This window comes from Schistocerca americana, chromosome 5 (assembly GCF_021461395.2).
Source record: "Schistocerca americana isolate TAMUIC-IGC-003095 chromosome 5, iqSchAmer2.1, whole genome shotgun sequence".
NCBI classification, from domain to species: Eukaryota; Metazoa; Arthropoda; class Insecta; order Orthoptera; family Acrididae; genus Schistocerca; species Schistocerca americana.
In genome coordinates, this window is record NC_060123.1 from 446663839 (window position 1) to 446686930 (window position 23092).

The window sequence follows — 23092 nt, forward strand, 5'->3', positions numbered from 1 at the left end:
CTATGAGTAAGACGAAGCTATACGTTTGTTAAGGAGTGTTAGCCGAAGTTGCTATGGTTTTACGTAATGTTTCTGCGAACAGTTTAACTGTTTAGTGATGGAAAGTGCAATTATAATTTTTAAGTAACAATGGAAAGGAATTCTATGAACGCTGATAATGGAAGCCTAGCGAAACTTTGTGTATTTATGCCCCACCCATTTTGAGTGGCGAAATGTGCAGTGACAGACATTATGTTCTCTGCTCCCTGCATCATTAAACTTGCTCATAACAAAAGAATTGTAGAACTTTGGCAAATGGGTGTATTGTAACTAGATTGTCAACTGTCAGTCATGATCTATGACCCAAAGCACAATAAAATTATTCTTAGCAAAACGTATTGCTGAATTCCTATGTTGAAGAAACTCAGCAGCGAGACAACCTATAGCAGGTGTTCGGTGGTGTAACGAATTGTGCATCAGACTGCAGCTAAATAGGTCATATGATCAAATCCTGGAAGCGTTATACATTTTTAAAAGTTTTACATGAAATATGAAAATAGCATTAGCAAAAGCAAATGTAGCAATTGTTTCGATTGTGCGATTTTTTAAATATATAATTTGACATTAGTTTCAGTCTGAGAAATGGACAAAAGAAGATATATGCATTTACTTTGCAAACAGACAGTTGATGGTTTTGGAAAACATTTCCAATACTGAAGATATAACCACACTCCCAGAGTACATATAGATGTAGAACGATGAGGTTATACGGAGAAATATAAAGTGTTTACAACATGAGAGATGTAAAGTGTTTACAACATGAGAGATGTAAAGTGTTTACAACATGAGAGATGTAAAGTGTATACAACATGCAGATGACACAAACATAAGGGGTGTGATGTTAGTGAGTGTAAACTGATGTTAACATCTGAAGCAGACTTACTTCATCGTTGTGTAAGATGATGACACTGCAAAAGTTTAAACAATAAGGATCCTAACTGGACAGTTCGAAGATAAAAAACGTTGTTTCTAATAAAGCATAGAGTGTGTGATCACATTAGCTAGAAAATATCTTTTTGAAAGTGATGTGCGTTAATGGCAATTGCAAATGTAAGTGCATGTAAACAGCAAAGAAAACACAACACTGTTCTGTTTCTGATCAGTGTGATGTTTTGTACGTGTGATTTGGTTTTCATATCAGAGGACTGTCGCGTCGTTTCACAAGTAAGTTAAGAATATTCTTTCAGGTTAGATTCACTCCTGCAATCTATGGACAATGTCCTATAAAATTTGATGGTCTACTCCTCTAACAACTGAACTACTGAACAGCTGACGTGTCGTTGGATAACAGGTGCAATCTGCGTGAAAATTCTATGAGACGACGTGGCCATCTGGATGCACTTTTAATAACTTTACTCGTGTCTTGAACACACTTAACTTGTGTTGAAAAATAAGTGTGGTCAAGGCATAAGTAAAGTTATTAAAAGTAGTTGGGTAAAATGACAATTTTCACTATGTGTTTCATTTCGTTGAATCACGCAATCTTTCATTGTAACAGTGGGAGAGCATATATCGGAGGCAAGTTAATGTTAACTTCATTGTGCAACATATTTTTAGTTCACTAACTGGACTTGTGTGTCATCGTGGTGGCAATTTGCTGGTACAGTGCAACCACATTTTACGCATCTTATTATCTGGAACACTCAAAAAACAACTTTTTAGAAGTTTTTAAAAATGTATTTGTACAGTATGGTACCACACACCATTTGTAACCCATTTTCTGAAACGTAAATCACAAAACAAGACATCACTGAATTAGCATTATGGCAGCAGGAGCAGTGAGCTTGCCAGTGACATCACAGACACGAGTTGATTGGAGTGTTTTAGTGGGCTTTAAAATTATTTGAATTTCATTTCCATTTTTATAAAAGAATATTCAAATTTGAGAGGGGGAAAAAGTGTGGTAGGAGCATAAAATGACGTAATTAATCATTTAAGACAATTTCCAGAAAACAGTCAAAATACCCTATTCTGCCAGTAAAAAGTCGTGAGAAGAAAGCCATACTTGAGAAGTGCCAGCATACCCCAGTTGATAAAATGAATTTTCAATGAGCAAGTAAAAAGTGAATAGTAGATTTGCACATCTGTCGGAACCCAGTGGTTGAGGACAGAAAAAGTAATGCTGACTGTACGTATTTAGTGCAGCTGCAACAGGAATAGTCTTAAATTTTTCCTTATCTTCTGTTGCTGTTTGTGCAGATGTGTATTCAAATAAATATTATGTATTTTGACCAGTGTTGCTGTACTTTCTCGAAATAAGGATTCTATATCTGCGATAAGTAGCACAGAAAAACTTAAGTGTTTGAGCTGCACAATATTGTAACTGCACAGATTCGGCATCATTTGTTCGGGAAAATAAAATATAGTGCTTTTTTTTTTTTTTTAGATAACATAAGTAATTGTGCAATAACTGTTACAAAAATACGTAAAATGGCATTTTATCTCGTGTGCACTGCCTGCATTAAGAAGGCCCAAAAAGGTATGCATGAAATAGTAGAACACAGAATGCTTTAGATACGTCAATAAGATATATCAGTAGCAAAAACCATTTTTCATTCATTGCTTGCTGGAACACATGCCTTTTTTTCGACAGTATGTGAGCAAAAATAGTTATTGAATGTTTCGTGGATGAAACTGGTAGCATAGGCAAGAAAAAGTTGCGTATACAGTATATAGCCAGCTCTGCTGCTGGATTTATGATTGTCTACCTCTAGTTTTAAAATGAAAATAACTCTTAATGCAATGTTAACTTGAAATGTGGTTGTAAGTGCCTTCACAAACTGAACATGAAAGGTAGACGAGCCACAAATCCGCATAGTGTGTGGTCATAACATCAAGTGTTGTACGTTGTACCATGTAGCGGCCAAATGTCAAAAAGCCACTTTTTTACTCAGGACTGGATAGTGGTATCACTCTTCGTCTCCACTTAAAAACAATTTTAATATGTTGATTGCTATGTTCTAAGACCCACCAAACATAAACTGGCCAGCGACTATGTTCTTCACCGCAAACTTTTCCAAATCTGCCCAATAGTTTACATATTCGGGAAGTTACAAAATAATGACTGACAATAATGAAAATAAATCCAGTGCACTATCAAGTTGTGATGTCAGACTCTATGATGTCAAAAAAACTTTTTGAATAGTTTCTTCAAAATTGAATGAGAGAGACTGCATTGTAGAGAACATGAACAAATCCCAAAACGGTGGTTTTTAAATTTTTATGTGATAAAAATTTTACTGAGAAACAATGTACACAAGTCGACGTAGCTTTGCTTCATGTACATAGTTTCTTATTTATTTATTTTTGAGGCACATAGGATGACTCCAAATTAACCATCTTGTGCGTCGTGTCCTCAAATGAGGACACTTACAGTTCGGGTCATTTCTGTCATCATTCACATCTGAGGTGATCGTAAAAGCACAGGCACCTCATATGAGGACTTACAATAGTTGCAAGAATGTCTCCTAGACGGCAGTGTTGGTGGTTGGCACGTGGAAACCTTAGATTTGTCACTCCATTTTTGGTATAATCACGGAGCTGTGTTGTGAAAGTTTGACGTTGTTCTGTGAGAAAAGTACTGCTCTCTCTAGAAAGCTGTGTGTTATAATAAGTTTGGCAATACTTATTACAAATTATTTGACACTTTTTGCAGATATCTGAATCGTATAAATGTTTTTCATAAAAATTACTTGTGTCCGCATTTGAGGACTTTATCTGCCAAGATGACTTTACACTACTGTCTTCAGTACATACAGAATATTGTCTTTTTTCTCCTCTGTTTTGTAGTACCTTATTTTACTGTATGTAGCTCTCTGTCACGTAGTCAGTTTTGATATATACTAACATAGATAGTGGCTGTAGCCAAACATCAGAAAATTAGTTCGATATGCGTACATGATTTTGTAGTTATTTTCCAAAAAGTGAGTAAATCTATATTATTCCTTTAGGATGACAGACAGGCTGCATTCATCAGCCAAGATATTTGAGGACGATAGAATTCGTTCAAATAAAGAAGAAAGTAAGAACTTTCGCCAGATTATTTGAGGACGATAGAATTCGTTCAAATAAAGAACAAAGTAAGAACTTTCGCCAGATTATAAGTGATGCGGAAATTCTTCAAGTTTTGGAAGCTGACTCAGAAGATGATTTGGGTTGTAGTGATGACTCTGACATCGACCCATTATTTGAAGTGGACCTCATCACTGATACTTGTAATTTATCTTCAGAAACAAGTGACACTGACAATGAAAATTTTCCCAACAATGAAACAAGTGCAACAAATTATACTGAGGTTGAAAGTTAAATTTGAAGAGATCCTTCTGAACCAGGAATATCAACAAAATGTCCTAAAAGGCATGTGATTTGGTTCAGTGAATTGGACAAGTCAGTTATTGTGCCTCCATTTACTGGAAAAGCAAAAGTGTGCATTACTGGAGAAAGTCCCCTTGATTTCTTTATGGAGCTATTTCCAGAGAAACTCATAGCTGCAGTAGTTGAGCAGACCGACTTATATGTGCATCTGAAAGGAAAAGAATTTTTCTCTACTTCTATTTCGCAACTGAAGATATATTTTGGAATAACACTCGTAATGACTTACTTGAGATATCCAAGAATACGACAGTATTGGTCTGAGGAAACTGGCTTACGCATGAACTTGATTGCTGATGCTATGCCGCGCTGGAGATACGAAGAACTGTGCCGTTTCCTACATTTCAAAGATGTTTCTACAATTCCTCCTGACAATCCTGACAAAGCTATCTGATTATAATCAATTTTGGAAGCCCTGCATGATAACTATCACAGGGCTCTCAAACCTGAAGAATTTCACAGTGTTGTTGAGATGGTGATTTTGTTCATAGGGACATCATCATTGAAGCAGTACTTTCCCAAAAAGCTGAAGAAATGGGGCTACAAAATGTGGGTGCGTGCAGGTGTGTCTGGTTATGTTTATTGCTTCGAACTGTTTCAGTGCACTGGAGGAGGACGCAGTAATATCTCAGAATTTGGGGCAGCAGGAGATTTTGTGCTCCATGTGTCATGACATTCATGAAAAGAACGACAGTCTATCCTGACACTCTTTTCAGTAGCATTCCCTTGGTGCTAAAACTGAAAGAGCTAAACATATGGTATGTTGGTACCATTCGCGATAACAGACTGGAGGGAGCAGATAAAAAACTGAAGTTGGCAAAAGAATTACAGAAGAAGGGACGTGGCAGTTCCTCAGTAGTGACATCAACAGAAGGCGTTACTGTCACGAGATGGATTGACAATTCACCTGTAACTGTTGTATCGTCATATGCTGGAAGAGAACCTGAAGGTGTTGCAACCCGATTTTCTCGAAAGGAAAAGAAGTTTATAGAGATCAAAAGACCCAACTGCATTGGAGGAGTTGACCTAATGGATTCTTTGGTGGCCCTCTATAGAAATGACACCAGAAATCTTAGGTGGTGTGTGAGGATTTTCTATCACATGCTAAATGTGACTGTACTAAATGCATGGATACTGTGAAGTATGAGTGAAAAAGAAAATACGGATTTGTTAGCATTCAAAAGTAGTCGCCTCTGGGCTAATATACAAAGTGAAAGCAGAGATTACAAGAAAGAGTAGAGGCAGGCCTTCAGATGAAAGCCCATTGCTGTCTGTACAATCAAAATAGAGAGCCTGTAATGCAGTACCCAACGAATTACGCTTCGATGGTGGATCACACTGGCCAGCGAAGTCAGGTGGTTTCAATACCAACAGGTGTCACGATCGGGACTGCCGTTGGAAAACCCATTACATTTGTGAAAAGTGTAAAGTTGCTGTGTGCCCTGGGAGCATCAAACAATTTCATTATCGACAAAATACAAAATAGTGCACACTGTTCATGTATTCTTTGATATTACTAATAAATGTTCTGTGTAAAACATTGTAGTTTTTGTGCTCTTTGTCCTCATTTGAGGACGCCTTGCTGTTGGTCTATGGCATTATTATTATTTATTTATTTATTTATTAGATAAATTATGATGAAGTCTGTGTAAGGTGGATCTTAAGGAACCAAATAATGTATTAGAAATTATTTTCAATGTTGGGTTGATAATTCGTGCATGAGAGGGATAATGAGAACAGCAGTGCACCACTTGAACATCTCCGCCACATGTCCCTTTGGTATACTACATGTGGTGACAAACAGACATGGCGCAGACCACGATGAGGTGCATTCCTGCCATGCCACCACTATGCGATTTGCTTAATTTGTTAACATGGAGGTGATGTGAAACAGCCCCATGTCTCCACCAGACGTCCGCACCATGCTAAGATTTCCTTTTCCAGCTGACTGTAGTTGACTTGGGCCATGGTCAACAACTTCGATGCAAATTTTGTGGATCATTCACTGTTTCCAATCTTTTGAGATAAAACCACCCCTATTGCATCAACTGCAAGCACTAGTGGCTGTTGCAGGTTGAAACGAATAATCCATGGGTGACTAGGCAATGCATTTTTCAACTTATGAAATGATTGTTTGCATTCTCCTGTCGATTAGAAAGGGGGATTTTTACACCAGAGGTGTTTTGGTGATAACCAGATGAGGTGCCCATTGACGAGCAGGAATATGTTCAAACACACAAATTTGTTCCAACCTTTTGAGTTCGGAAGCAGCTTGATTGTAAATGGCGGGAGGCACCAGATGTGCTGGTAGAACTTGGGTCAAGTATTTGAGTGCAATGTCTGCTTGAAAATTATCCTTTGCATGCCCCAATGTGCCACTGAACAAATGTCCACATTAATGAATGCTTGCATGGGAAACGTGTACATCAATAGCGTGCATGTAGTACTGAATATCTAATCCAAACAAATCAACTGCATCCCTGCCTGAAATATTGGGACTCGAGCATGATTGAACTACTGTGAATGGCACTGATGTAGTTTTATTATCTCATTGTTTTCCTTGCAAAATGCATGTTCCAAGAAAAATTACTGTGTCTGTTGTAGGCTGTGAGGTGCACACATGAGCTGAGTGTGTTCCAGTTGCCTGTAAGCAGTGTGATTAATCAGTGTGATTGAAGCACCACTATATAACTGAAATGGTACAGTTTGATTGCAGATCTGTAAAGATATGAATAGTTTATGGTTTGTTCTGTGAATATGGCTGTCATTCATGACTTTCAGAAGAATCTATTGTGTGAGAGACAGAGCCTTTCGCTTTTTGTGCATGCGAGGAGACTTGGTTAATTGGCTTGCAGCTGTCGTCAGCATGAGCTATGTGGGGGGTGACTGTGTAGAACTAGTTGCAGTGAGTGTTTTGCCAACAGGCACAAATTCTGCAGCCTATTGTACTTCCTACCTTTGGTTACATCATTGGGACAAGGATTGTGACACTTTAGAATCTCAACACGTATTCTGTGGTCTACAAGATTCTGAATAACGGCATCATGAAGCATTTCATCTTGAAAAGAAGCTCCACAAGTGCAGTTGAATGTACTGTTTCTAGTCATGCCCTGGGGTTCAGCGATCCATTTCTTTGTAAGACTGATTACTATGACGATGTGTTTCAAAAAGTTTGAAACATACAACAGCTGCATGAATCTGAACTTCAAAAAATTCTTATACTTTCCAAACAGATTCCTCACTGGGTAGCGTATGGGCTTCTTTTAGTATGCCTGTCAGTGGATGTAGAGATGCATTCAGATCAGCAGGCGTAGTTGTCAAAACGGAACAGTACAGAATGCTGTTACAGAGGGAGCACGTGAAGCATGGCATGGGGAGAGGCACTGACTTAGGTGTTTAGTTGTTGGCGGTGATAAGTCTTTCCCGGCAGTTCTTATGCTGATTTCAGCTATCTCAGACCAGTCCCTCTCCTCCCCCTGAGATTGCCTTTTTCGATCCTTCTATAGCCAAAGTCACTAAGAGTGCTGAATCACATGAACTTATGGGTGTGGTGTGGGACATACTTTTTGCAGTTGGCAGATGGCAAAGTTAGATGTGCTTTGTAGTGATCTAATAGTGCACCATTTGGTGAGCTCAGTGTCCTTGCCTTCCACTTGAATGCTGTGTGTTGATGCCATTGACGATTAGAGTGCAGAGGTTTCACAGCACTGCCTGTCGTTGCCTATGCCAAGCTTGGTGAGTACCTGTTAATCAAAATGTCATGATTCGCACTGAGAACATTTGTCAGGTTCTTTGCCACTTTCCTTTTGTACCTATTCCCACTCAATGGGCACACCGGTGTTTGTGTCCTGATTGTCATTTAGCGCATTTTCGCCAGGAATGCCGACTTTTTCTGAGGTCTGCTGCAAAATATGTCATTTTGTGACAGCAAGCTGTGGGACAGATGTCAAAGTCTCCAGTGTTTCCCCTGGACTCGGAGGCCGTCTCAGATCCCCCTAAGCATCGCTCCAGCATATTATGCTGTCATTGGTAGAGGATAGTCGACTGTTTGGCAGGTTAACACAGCAGCAAAGGTCAGCCTTATTAACGTAGATACCTACACACTCTTGGGCTGCCCTGTGCTGCGACAGCCACTACATCAAGTTGTGTCTTACAGTGAACAGTGAATTCCTTTGAGGTAGCGGTTCTGCATCCTTGCTTGTTATAAAAATGTGGAATGGCAACTTATATTGTTAGCAGTAAATTCACAGTTTGTGCAAAATGTTTTTCAGTTAGACTCTTTTTCCATTTTGGCTTCAGGGTAGTTGATAAAAGTCTCCGTGGTCCCCTTTCCAGATTTGGGTTCCATGGTATTGTCATAAGACCTGCTATTTGTGAATGCCGTGGCTCGGGCAGAAAATTTCGAGACAGACATCTCACTTTTAAGTAATTGTTGATACCTAACTTTTGTAGTCCCTACCCTATACCCTTTGCCGTGTATGACAGTCAAGACTGAGTCTCAACATTGGCAGGCCCTCAGCGTTGTTTCTCCTATTTTATCGAGTCAGTGGGCTTCTCCTATTTTGTCGAATTGGTGGGCCACCCGTTTAATGGTGATCCAGAAACCAGACAGCATCGTGCAATTTTTTGATGATTTTAAACAGTCAGCCAGCGAGCTCACATTGTGTTGCAGATTCATATCAAGTTCTGTGGCCAGAGGAGTTGCTAGCAAAGTTGTAAGGAGGTCAGTATTGTTCACACATCAACTTGCGCGATGCATATCTGTGGCTGCTGTTTGAAGCATCTTCTTGGAATTTCTTTGTGCACAACACTTGCTTTGAGCTTTACCACTCAAATTCTTGTCTTTCGGAATCTCATCTGTGCTGGGAATTTATCAACAATACTTCGAGGAGTTGATTCAGGACGATCCCTGTTGTGTAAACTACCACATCATCTGAGCATCAGTCTATACACGAGAGGAGCATTTACGAAATCTTCAGGCAGTTTTCCAATACCTTCTGGAAAATGGCCTTTGTTGCAAGCTGGTGCATTGTTTGGATCATGTGCTTGATGCCCTTCCACAAAGTTCGTGTGGTCTGGATTGGCAACAGGAATTTCACTCTCTCAAGCTGTTTGTGTTCTGCTTTCTGTTTGGCTTCCTTTATGCCAGATAAACTGTTGATGAATCACAGTCTGGTGTTGATGTGGTTCTGTCCCTTCGGAAGTCAGGTGGCACCAAGCAGCCCATCACTCAAGCATTTGAGATACTTCTTGCGGTGGAACATAACTACTCACAAATGGAAAAGGAGGTGCTAGCATGGAGTGTAGTTGTTATTCATCAACGACCACAATACCCTAGTTTCCTTATTCAGCTATCGCTGTGGGTTACTGGATTGGACTGCCCACTGGTCGCAGAGGTAGGTTGCAATTACTGTTAGGACATTTGTTGCCTGTCCACTGCCCAGCATGCTAATGCAAATGCACTACTACAGTTGTGGGTTGCCCCCATTCGGAGTTAAATTGACAGAGGGCTCTAGTTCTTGGTTTGGATGGTACCTTTCAGCAAACATTGCTTGGTTTTTCCTTTGATTGTGCTGGAGGTTGTAGCTGCCACTGCTGCCGACTCACTTTTTCAGAAAACCATTTCCACTGTCCAGACATGTTGGCCCGAGTGCACTCCTTCGGTAGCAGATTCTGTGTGGTGTACATCTTTTCTGCTAGGGGATTGCTTCCTAGTTGTCCAGGAGGTCCTCATGCTTGCCACAGACGAGCAAAGTTGTTGAGTGGTCATCTATCCAGTGTTGCATCCTTGGAAACTCCAGTTGCTGCATGCATTGCACTGGGGTGTGTAAGACTTTGCCGCATGTCACATTTGCAGTTTTGTATTGAAGCAGTGCACAGAGATGGTTAATATAGGTAAAGATTTCTTTGTAAAGGCAAAGCAGGAAAAGGAATTGAGTTTTATTGAGAATGCTAAGCAAGCCAGAAGCACTGATTAATGACTGTACATCCAAATCTTCATCATCTGTGGTGATATTTTGGAAAGTGTTCTCCAGTTCACAGTATTTAAGATGTATTGTATGAACAGCTCGTGAATTAAAATTGTGGTTTGTAGTACATGTTCGAGGGAATCGGAGTCTATTTTTTTAAGGCCGCATTCTACAGAAGCATCAAAACCAACTGACAGTGAATGATATCTAGATAAGTGACACTCTAGCAGCAAGTAGCAGCTTTGGGCAATATGCTTGGGAGCCCTGTGTGCAAGCGACAATCTCCAGCTACAATGTGGCCACTAGAGCTGACCAGCTGTTACTATAAAACAGTGTCCTTAAACTGCAGAATGCTGTAGCCCAAGAGTAAGGCAGCAAAATTAGCTTTACTTACGAAAATGAAATGGTATAGGAACGCTGTGCATGAAGTTCATGAGGGGAGGTATCTTCATGGAGAATTTCATATTTGTATCATCAACTACAGAGATCACCATACAAATTCTTCGAATATACAAGAATGGGCAGAGCAGAGATGTTAGATTGTCTGTCTCATCAATAAAGCTGCTACCCCACCCACCGTATTCACCAGACTTAGCCCCTTCCGGCTACCATTTGTTTTCATCAGTGGGACATGTATTGGCTGAGGAACACTTTGATTCCTACGAAGAAGTCGAAAATTGGGTGTCCGATTGGTTTGCTTCAAAAGATGAACATTTCTATTGGCGTGGTGTCCACAAATTGCCAGAAAGGTGGTCAAAATGTATAGAAAGCCATGGTCAGTGCTTTGAATAAAATGTTTTTACTTTTCAATTCAAAATTAGTGTTTCATTTTCACAAAAAAAAAAAAAAAAAGAAAAAAAAGAAAAAACAAAAAACAAAAACAAAAAACACTCATTTCATACCAGTACACCTGGTGCTGTTGCTCGTCAACCTCTGGAATGCCTTTTTTCCAACTGTCCATGAGCCACGATGCCATTTGGGATCTGCGTAGTGTGTGTGCTGAAGTCACTCATTGTGGAGCCAGTACAACCCCAAATCCAGGGTTTTAACTATCTGCTGCCCTGGTTGCTGGAGAGATGCAGAGTGGTTTTAGATTTGGTATTGTGTAGGAGAGATAGCATTCCTGCTTCTGTTTTTAATGCGATATTCTCTGATGTTTTATCTGAGTACCACGACCATGTAGCTCTTTTTACGGGTGGGTCTAAGCAGGGGGACCCTAGTGGTTGCTCTGTTGTTTTCCCGGATCATGTCCTCAAGGTCAGACTGCCTCCAGAATTTACCGTCTTCGAGCAGAATTATATGCGATCTCGTGAGCACTGGAGCTGATGAGACATTCTCCCAGTGTTAGATTTCTCGTCTGCTCAGATTCTCTGAGCGCACTGTACACTCTCCAACGTTTGTACCCAGCAGATACGGTAATCCCTAATATACAGGATGTCCTCCTACAGCTACGATGAGTGGAGAAGGTGTCTTTCTGCTGGGTACCTGGGCACATTGGAATTGCGGGGAATGAAAGGGCGGGTCGAGCAGCCAAGAAGGCATGTCCGATCCTCTGGTATTTCAGTGTGCTATCCCCCTCATGCTATCACCTTGCTGTTGAGGAACAAAGTCGTGTGTTGATGGAAAGACAAGTGGCTGACAGTGATAGATAACAAGCTCCGTGTCATCAAGCCCTTAACTCGGCTGTGGAGTACTTCCTTCCAGCCATGCCGGTGAGACAAGGTCCTTCTTACTTGTCTTTGCATAGGCTACAGCCCTATGACACGTGGATTCTTTCTCCGGTGAGAGGACCCTCCAATGTGTGGTGCTTATGGTGTGCAGGTCACGGTGCATGGCATTTTATTGGACTGCATTTTATTTACTGACAAGTGGACTGCGGTGGATTTGCTTGCGGATCTGCTGTCTATTTTATGTAATGATTAAACTAATGTGGTTAGAGTTTTTAACTTTTGTGAAATGTCCAATGTGTTAAACAAGATTTTAGGGAGATGTTCTTAATGCGTCAAAGGGTGGCTGGCTCACCCTCGTTTTTTTTGTAAGTGGTCAGCCAGTCGCATGTCCCTGTACTTTTCTTTTAGTTCTTCTGTGTTTTAATTTCTTGATTAGCTCTCTTCCCTCCTAATTGGGTTTAGTGCATGTGATACAGAGTGACTGTGTGGTCATTTCGAGTGCATGCATGTACAAATCTTTTAGTTCATCTCCACATTTGTTTTTCGTAATGACCTCGCCATTGGACAGATCTACGCGCGCGCGCCCACACACACACACACACACACACACACACACACACACACACACACACACACACTCTCTCTCTCTCTCTCTCTCTCTCTCTCTCTCTCTCTCTCTCTCTCTCTCTCTCTCTCTCTCTCTCTCCCTCCACAAACCCTTGTGCAAAGTCTATTGGAGCATCTGCCGTTGACAGAAGTACAGTTAGTTGCTGGGCATCTAGGGTGAGGTCATCAGAAGGCGGTTCGGCGGAGCTGCCCGATTTGCAGCTGTCGGGGAGACCGTCCACAGCTGTCACACCTGACCCAGCCCCCTCGGACTTCCACACGTGTGGGCCATTAAAGGATACAATTCATGGAAGACATTTTCAGGACGCTGAGGAGGCGATTCACACAGTGAAGCACTGGCTCCACCACCAAGACAAGGATTGGTACCGACAGGGCGTACACGGCCCTTTTTCGCACTGGAGGAAGGCCGTAGAATGGGATTGAGATTATGTGGAAAAATGATTTATGTGTAGATAAAACACCATTCTTTGATGTGCGTAATTCCCGTTATGTTCAATAAAGAATTGTTGAAGGAAAAAAAATGTGGTGCATTACTGTCTGGGCAACCCTTGTACATCATCAGTGCTCATATTAGATGCTATAAAGCTCGAAAGCTTGTGGATTATGGAAATCCAACCTATCATTTCTTGGTTTCCAGTAAAATTGAACAGGTAATTTATAGGGCCCAAAAACATTCCTCCTGGTAACTCTGACAGATGTTATCTTTTGTTTCTCTGATAGCTATGTTAATCAGATCAGACTCAGATAAGCATGTAATTATTGCCCCAGTTAAAATCCAAAATGGATAATTGCTCCTATGAGCACTCACCCTTTCAGGTTTGGAACATGGACTCCATCTCAAGATCATACTGTCATACTAAAACAGAGGGAGATTATACTTGAAGGTTGTTGTCCTGTAATGCAACTATTATTTACGTACAACAGAATTTAATGGTGCAGAGTTTCACTACTTTGTATTAACTTTTGACATGTAAAAATGGAAAATGTTGTGTGAAAATTATTTTGTGGTTAAACCATTATAGTTAACACAAATGAAACTTAATTAGTTAAATGCTATTAAAATATGTTCGTGCAATACATAAAATTTATATTATACTTTACGTAAATATATACACATCAGTTTGTGATTTTTAAATGTTATGTATTTTTTTTGTCCACAGTGGTTTCTATGAACACACATCTGCCAATAGAAAAGAAATTACAAGAACATTTGGCTCAGTCAAATGATATACAAGGATTCTTGGTGTGTGTCCGAAATCAATTCAAACGTCACAGAGATAAGAAACACTAAGAAAAATGCCAAATGCTAGTGAAGCAATTTTCTAGTTAAACCATTGTAGGTGACACAAAGGAGACTTACATTTAAAGGCTATTAAAATATATTTTTTATTATATCTTACAGAAATATATACATATGTATATGTGCACGTGCGTGCCCAGACACACACACACACACACACACACACACACACACACACAGATGTCTATGATCCTACACTTGGCTCAGTCAAAAGATATACAATGATTCTCTGCCCTAATTAAATTTTCATATTAAGCTTGAGCACTTGTGTAGGGCTTTTTGTACATGAGTAAAGATGCAAATAAAAACATTCCTGCTTCACGTGAATTCTGGAGTTTATTAGAAAGTCACGTAAAAATACTGAAAACTGAATATATTTTGCTATACAACCACCGAACCCCCTGCGATAGTAATATATCATGACTGAGTCAAAACTGAGACAGAGATAATAAGCTGTGTGGTTACAGCTGCCATCCTATTTATAATCTTTAAATATGAGTTTAATGACAATGAATCTTATGCTGTTGTAAATTTTAAATTTACAGTCATTATATAAGACTAGAGATTCAATTATGTTTATTAAATTCACTGACTTATAATTATTTTACAAAATTTATTTGCAAAACTAATGTGCAATCATTTTCATATTATATACATACTGTTTGTTATTTCTTTCTTATCTTAGTTTACAAAATGTTTTCAAGTAGAAAGTAATAATTATTTATTACATGCAATGTTTTTAACTCTGTTTTATATCACTTGACACATTTTCATTTGATAAATAAAACTTTCACATGGTGCAAAATAATGAAGTACCTACCAGCTGCATTATTATTATTATTATTATTATTGTTATTAAAATTATCATCATCATATATATTGATTATAAATTACATAATGACTGATATTTTAAGTCAGGACAAAACAAAATACAGTAGGCTTGCAATAATCTGACATTTGACAGTTTGATGTGCTCGGTAGTCCAATGCTACGTTGGAGCTGGGCACTGCGCTTGCTCCAAACACAGACAGGCACACATTTATCACGACAGTCAGCTCCTCCCATCTGCCTCATGCCTCACACCAATACAAATGTGCTATTGAGAGTGCTCCTTTCATGTTGTTAGTGAATTTAAATTCTGCTATGTGGCTTAATTGTCCTGTTTTAATTTTTGTGTTGAAAAGAGTTGTGTGATTACAAGCACAAGTGGAAATGCTAAACATAAGCATAAAACGTTAACTCTTACTGATAAATAGGAACTTATTAAAAGCTATGACCATGTTGAACCTTCAACTTCCATCTCTAAAGCTTTTGATATCAGCAACGTATCATTTACGAAATAGGAAAAAAATAGGAGTAAAATAGAATAATTTGTAAAAACTGTAGATGAGGACTCAGAAAAATTTTCACATGAGTGGATACCATAAAGTGAGGGAGCTCGATACGTTTGGTTTTAAAACAAAGCCCAACTTTCTTATCATGAAATGAGCAACAATTAATTTGGGAGTTCGTAAAGCACCTGTCTCTTTGTTGTAGAAAGCAATTTTCAGGAATAACTTCTGGAAGAAGTGGGGACTTCTGCTAGCTGAAGGTAAAAGCGTGCCTCAACAAAGTGAAATCCTTGCACATGGTGACAGCGATTATGTGATACATTGGGAGCGGCAGTACAGAAATGAAGCCTTCTCTTCCCTATTTCGAGATGATACAAAATGGGCTGGCCTTCTCTGAACTTTTTCAGTAACCTCCATCAAGCCTATCTGGCAAATATCCCATACATCACTGCAATACTCTAGCAGAGCAAGGTCGAGCATAGTGTTGGCTGTCTCTTTAATGGATTTGTTGCATTTTATAAGAGTTCTGCAACCAAAATGCAGTCTTGAGTTCGCCTTTCCCACAACATTATCTATGTCATGGTTGCAGTTTAGATTGCTCATAAATTTTATCCCTAGGTACTTAGTTGAATTGACAGACTTTAGATTGCTAATTTGTCATGTAACTGAAATTTAAGGGATTCCTTTTGGTGCTTGTCATATGGATGACCTCACACTTCCCATTCCTTAAGAGCAATTGCCACTTTTGTATAATACATGTAATACATAATTTGTGTAGATTATAAACAGTAGAGGGCCTGTAACACTTCTTTGAAAACAGAGATATCATTTCTGTTTGATGACTTCATGTCAGTTACTATAAACCTCGCAGACTAGAAATTACGAATAAAGTTGCATAACTGAGATGAGACTCCATAGGTGAGCAATTTGCTTAGAAGCTGCTTGTGAAAAACAGCATAAAAAGCCTTCTGGATATTTAGAAATATGGAGTCAACTTGGGACACCCTGAAGTGTGTTAAGGACGCTTTCCGTATTTGCCTGGATGCCTTCAATTGAGTCAAATCGTTTCCCTTTCAGTGAAAATTTGTGTTTAGGAAACTGGTAGAAGTCCGCAGGGGCCAAATGTGGGGAATATGGCAGTTGTAGAAGAACAGGAATTTTAATTTGGTCAAAAATTCAACAATGGAGAAGGCACGATGAGCTGGAGCATTTTCATGGTGTAGCACCCAACTCCTGTCTTTCCGCAATCCAGGCCTTTTCTTCCACACCCTTTAGCACAAACGCTCAAGGACACATTTGTAGTATTCTTGGTTGATTGTTTGTCCCCCAGGGGTAAATTCATGATGTACAATAACGGTAGAATTGAAAAAAATCCCCAACATTGTCTTCTCCTTCGACCGACTTTGCCGTGCTTTTTTCAGTCATGGTGATCCTGGAGTCTTCCGTTGCGAAGATTGCACTTTGGTTTCAGGATCATATCCATGTACTCATGATTTGTCACCTCTAATTACCCTATTTAACAAATCTGGGTCATTTTTAGTCTGCTTAATCAGTTCTTGGCACACTTCAAGTCAGTATTGTCTCTGGTCACTTGACAACACTTCTGGAATGAATTTTGCAGACACTTGACGCATGTTCAGATCTTCATTTAAAATTGACTGAACTTCATAGAAGCTTAAATTTAGTTCATCAGCCATCTCCCCGGTTGTTAAGTCTATGATAAGAGCACACTAAGATACGAACTTTCACAATATTTTCTTTCGTTTTTGACGTGGAAGGACAGCTGGACTATGGTTCATCTTCAAATGATTCGGGGACATTTTTAAATCTGTTGAACCAGACAAAAACATATGACTGGGTCATACAATTATCTTCAATAGCTGTTTTTAATAGTTCATAAGTCTCAGAAGCTGATTTTCTGGTTTTAAAACAAAATTTCACACAAACTTGTTGCTCCGTTCTTATGTCAGTTTTCATGCAGGCAGAATCCAGCAACAAGCCCTAAAAGACGCGCACTCAACCAGCTGCCACAACGAACTGAATAAAGTAAACACAGTTCCCTGTCAAAGGGCGTTCAAGGACAAGACATTGACTCACTACCCACCACCCGTGTACCTGCCCGCCGAACCAGTAAGTAGTAGCGGATCCATTCTTCAAACTTTCCAATCACACCTCGTATGTGTTTCAAAGTGATGTGGCGCGTAAACCGAGAAGATTTTATTGAAATGTGTCACTGCAGAAGACTGAAAGGACACTATGGGAAGAAGCCCACACCATGCCCTGGATGAAGCGCTCCCGAAAACGTAACTGTTGCCCATTGATGTAAAGAGGTACCAGCTACCTACCAAATTCAGAAAAAGTAACAAGGGAGCTATCGAATCCAGCATGTCAAAACCTGCTCTTAAAATTTTTGTACAGGAAGAATAAATCTAGAGAAATACAATATCAGAATTCTAGCTGCTAAGATACACTGCAAGTATTTTTTTAAAAAAAGGGTAGAAATTTGCAGCCCATCAGGGAGCTGGAGAAAGCACACCCCTGCTGTAGCTGACAGTGCATGTGCAACATGGTGGGCACAAATCCTTGGTTGACAGTACATCAGGAAACAGATAACGAGGCACAAAGCTATCGCAACTTGTAAAGCAAATTTCAGTTTCCATTGACAGTTTCTCTGACGCAATTGTCCAGACTTGCTATTACTGGAATTTGCTACTAATTTAATAATGTTGTGGTCTTCAGTCCAGAAACTGGTTTGATGCAGCTCTCCATGCTACTCTATCATGTGCAAGCTTCTTCGTCTCTGAAGAAGTACTGCAGTCTACATCCTTCTGAATCTGCTGAGTGTATTCATCTCTTGGTCTGCCTCTACGATTTTTACCCTCCACGCTTCCCTCCAATACTAAATTGGTGGTCTCTTGATGCCTCACAATGTGTCCTACCAACCAATCCTCCCTCCTAGTCTAGTTGTGCAACAGAATCCTCTTCTCTCCAATTTTATTCAGTACTGCATCTTTACTTACATGATCTACCCATCTAATCTTCAGCATTCTTCTGTAGCACCACATTTCGAAATCTTCTATTCTCTTCTTGTCTAGACAAGTTATCGTCCAGGTTTCATATCCATACATGGCTACACTCCATACAAATACTTTCAGAAGAGTCTTCCTGACACTTAAATCTATACTCAATGTTAACAAATTTCTCTTCTTCAGAAACGCTTTCCTTGCTATAGCCAGTCTACATTTTATATCCTCTCAACTTGACCATCATCAGTTATTTAGCTCCCCAAATAGCAAAACTCATCTGCTACTTTCAGTGTCTCATTTCCTCATCTAATTCCCTCAGCATCTCCTGATTTAATTAGACTATATTCCATTATCCTTGTTTTGCTTTTGTTGATGTTCATCTTATACCCTCCTTTCAAGACACTGTCCATTCCATTCAGCTCTCTTCCAGGTCTTTGCTGTCTCTGACAGAATTACAAACTCATCAGGAAACTTCAAGCTTTTTATTTGTTTTCCCTGGATTTTAATTCCCACTCCAAAATTTTCTTTTGTTTCCTTTATTGCTTGCTCAATATACAGATTGAATAAGATCAGGGATAGGCTACAAGCCTGTCTCACTCCATTCTCAACCACTGCTCCCCTTTCATGCTCCTCGACTCTTATAACCGCCATCTTGTTTCTGTACAAATTTTAAATAGCCTTCTGCTCCCTGTATTGTACACCTGCCACCTTCAGAATTTGAAAGAGAGTATTCCAGTTGACATTGTCAAAAGCTTTCTCTAAGTCTACAAATTCCAGATGCGTAGGATTGCCTTTCCCTATCCTAGCTTCTAAGATAAATCATAAGGTCAGTATTGCCCGAATGTTCCTATATTTCTACGGAATCCAAGCTGATGTTCCACGAGGTCAGCTTCTATCAGTTTTTCCTTTTATTTGTAAAAAATCATGTTAGTATCTTGCAACCATGACTTATTAAACTGACAGTTCGGTAATTTTCACACCTGTCAACACCTGCGTTCTTTGAGATTATTATATTCTTCTTCAATTCTGAATGTATTTCACCTGTCTCATATATCTTGCTCACCAGATGGAAGAGTTTTGTAATGGCTGGCTCTGCCAAAGCTATCAGTAGTTCTAATGGAATGTTGTGTACTCCCAGGGCCTTGTTTCGACTTGGGTCTTTCAGTGCTCTGTCAAATTCTCCACGCAGTATCACATCTCCCATTTCATCTTCATCCACGTCCTCTTCCATTTCCATAATATTGGCCTCAAGTACATCGCCCTTGTATAGACCCTCCATGTACTACTGCCACCTTTCCTTCTTCGTTTATGACTGGTTTCCCATCTGAGCATTTGATATTCATACAGTTGGTTCTCTTTTCTCCAAAGGTCTCCTTAATTTTCCTGTGGGCGGCATTATCTTACCCCTAGTGATATATGCTTCTACATCCTTACATTTGTCCACTAGCCATCCCTGCTTAGCCATTTTGTACTTCCTGTCGATCTCATTTTTGAGAAGTTTGTATTCCTTTTCACCAGCTTCATTTACTGCATTTTTATATTTTCTTCTTAAATTCAGTATCTCTCCTGTTACCCAAGGATTTCTACTGCCTTCATCTTTTTACCGACTTGATCCTCTGCTGCCTTCACTATTTCATCTCTCAAAGCTACCCATTCTTCTTCTACTGATTTCTTTCCCCTGTTCTTGTCAGCAGTTCCCTGATGCTCTTTGAAACTCTTGTTCTTTCAGTTTATCCAGGTCCCATCTCCTTAAATTCCTACCTTTTTGCAGTTTCTTCAGTTTTAGTCTACAGTTCATAACCAACAAATTGCGATCAGAGTTCACATCTGCCCATGGAGATGTCTTACAATTTGAAACCTGGTTCCTAAATCTCTGTCTTACCAGTATATAATCGATCTGAAACCTTTCAGTGTCTCCAGGCCTCTTCCACGTATTGAACCCTCTGTCATGATTCCTACACCAAGTGTTAGCTATGATTAAGTTGTGCTTTGTGGGAAATCCCACAATTGAATTCCAGTCCCCCATGACTATTAAATTTTCGTCTCTCTTAACTATCGGAATAATTTCTTTTATCACGTCGTACAATTCTTCAATTTCTTCTTCATCTGCGCCGCTAGTTGGTATGTAAACTTGTACTACTGTGGTAGGCGTGGGCTTCATGTCTATCTTGGCTACAATAATGCATTCACTATGCTGTTCATAGCAGCTTATCCGTGTTTCTATTTTCTTTTATTCACTATAAAGCTTATTCCTGCATTATTCTGTTACTTGATTTTGTATTTATAACCCTGTACTCACCTGACCAGAAGTCTCATGCCTCCTACCTCCGAGCTTCACTAATTCACACTATATCTAACTTTAACCTATCCATTTCCCTTTTTAAATTTTCTAACCTACATAACCTTCCCAATTAAGAGATCTGACATTCCATGCTCCAATCCCTAGAACGCCAGTTGTGTTTCTGCGATTTCTTCCGGAATAGTCCCCGCCCGGCCATCTGAATTGGGGACAATTTTACTTCCAGAATATTTTACCCAAGAGAATGCCATCATCATTTAACCATACAATAAAGCGGCATGCCCTTGGGAAAAATTGTGGCTGTAGTTTCCCCTTGCTTTCAGCCATTCGTAGTACCAGCACAGCGAGGCCATTTTGGTTGATGTTACAAGGCCAGATCAGTCAATCATCCAGATTGTTGCCCCTGCAACTACTGAAAAGGCTGCTGCCCTTCTTCAGGAACCAAACGTTGTATGGCCTCTCAGCAGATACCCCTCCATTGTGGTTGCACCTGCAGCACGGCTGTCTGTGTCGCTGAGGCATAGAAGCCTCTCCACCAATGGCATGGCCCACAGTTCATGGGGGGGACTCATTTAATATTCATAATAATTAGCAGTTGCCTTTGTGGTATTACTTAAGTTTTAACGGTGGAGATAAAACTGAATTATTTACATTATGATATCTTTGTATATGCTGCCATAGCATCTGTCTTTGTGCAGTTTCCAGAGTTTCACAGTAATGTGAAATCCAGTTAATGTTTCCCATCTTTCACAGACGAAATTTGAAGAATGTGGTGTACAGTCAAAATCACATACTTCTCCTGAAGTCCTGCATATGTGTTATTTATTAGTTAATTTCTTGGGCATTCATTTGAATTATGTTGACATTTAGTTAGAAATCGTGGAAACATTATGAGCGATCTGGAAACAACTCAGAAAATTCCCTGAAATGTGGTTTGAATGAGGACTGTTGTGATAATTAAAATCCAGAAAAAACAATTACCTTCCAACCCCAAAAAAGATGTGCAGTAATGGCCTTCAATGGGAAAGAAAAGGCCATCACTTTTTTAGTTAAACAAAGGAGAGAGAAAATGCTTATGCCTTAGCAGTGTGCAAAGCTGGATCATTTCATAAAATCTGATCATGAATTGTATAAATGGAAGAAAGATTTACACAAATTAAAAGATGTGTCAAAATGAAACCTGCAAAAGTGGGGAAAGAAAAACTATTTGAAGGATTTAGAAGTGCTCAGAAGTTGGTGCACCATTACAGAAGGAGATTTACGAGACTTTGATCTGAATTGCAATTGAGATGAACGACACTGATTTCCAGGCTTTTTCAACCTGCTTAGACAGTTTCAGGGAATTACACAGAAAAGGAAGTTACGAAAAAGTGTTTACTTCAAGTAAACATGTACAGGACATCATTAGTAGATAATACGAGCTGTGGCACGCCCAAGTTGTGGTAGACGGGCAGTGGCATGAAGTAGGGGATTACCTGTAGGAGTGAGGTACAGTGGGGACTATGTATGCCCCAGGACCGCTGCAGTAGCTGTGAAGGGCCTACAGGAACCCTGAAAAGTGACGGCAAGCAAGTAGTGGATTATGATTTCTGCTTTATAAAATAGAATGGGCCTCGGAAAGGACAGATTTAATCAACAGCGAACTGGCTATAAACAAGGACTAAGATTTGGAACATTAAATATACAAATGACTGGAAAGGTGGAGGAGATGGTAGACATGATGGAAGGAAGTAAGTTAGATCTATTGGGGTTAGTTGAAACTAGGTGGAAAGGAGAAGGAAGGAGAGAACTGAGGAAAGGCTACCGACTACTGGAGTAGAAATGACGAGGGAAGGAGAAATGGAGTCGGAATAGTAGTAAGAGATGGATTAAAAGAGGAAGTTAAGAGAATAAGTGATAGGATGATGAAGACCAAAATATCACTTAAGGGGACCACCATAGAGGTAATACAAATATATGCACCGCAGGTGGGTTACACTTCTGAGGAGAAGCAAGAGTTTGAAGAGGAAATGCAGAAGCAGATGGGAAGGAAGAGTATCATAGTAATGGGAGATTTTAACGCACATGTTGGAAGAGAAAGACAAGGCTGCGAAAGTGTGCTTGGACCAGAGTGTTGGGACTGAAATGAGAGAGCCATAAGATTACCTGGTACAGTCAAGACTTAAATAGTTGACTACTTCCTGTACAATAGTGAGATGAACAGGAACATCACTGACATTAAGGTAATACCCTCAGAGGCCTTGGATAGTGACCACTGTTTGCTGGCAATGAACCTGAGAGGGACTAAGCATAATAAAGGGACAGAAAACCAGGAAAGACATATAAGGGTAGGAAGTTGAAGGAGGAAGAAAGCCGGCTACAGTACCTACAAGTAGTAAAGGAAAGCATCCTAAAGGGTGAACCAAAAATAGTAGAAGAGGAGTGGGGTAGATTCAAGGGAACATTCGTTAGGTGGGGCGG

General features: G+C 39.8%; 1 protein-coding gene across 1 annotated transcript in view; it reads left to right on the top strand.

Moving 5' to 3' along the window:
• LOC124615769 overlaps positions 1-14742 on the top strand; it is a 43332-nt gene extending 28590 nt beyond the window's left edge. Inside the window, exon 4 of the mRNA XM_047143867.1 lies at positions 13837-14742. Coding sequence (XP_046999823.1) covers positions 13837-13967 — 131 coding nt within the window. The 3' untranslated portion in view covers positions 13968-14742. The remainder of the gene's footprint in view (positions 1-13836) is intronic.
• Positions 14743-23092: the final 8350 nt, after the last annotated feature.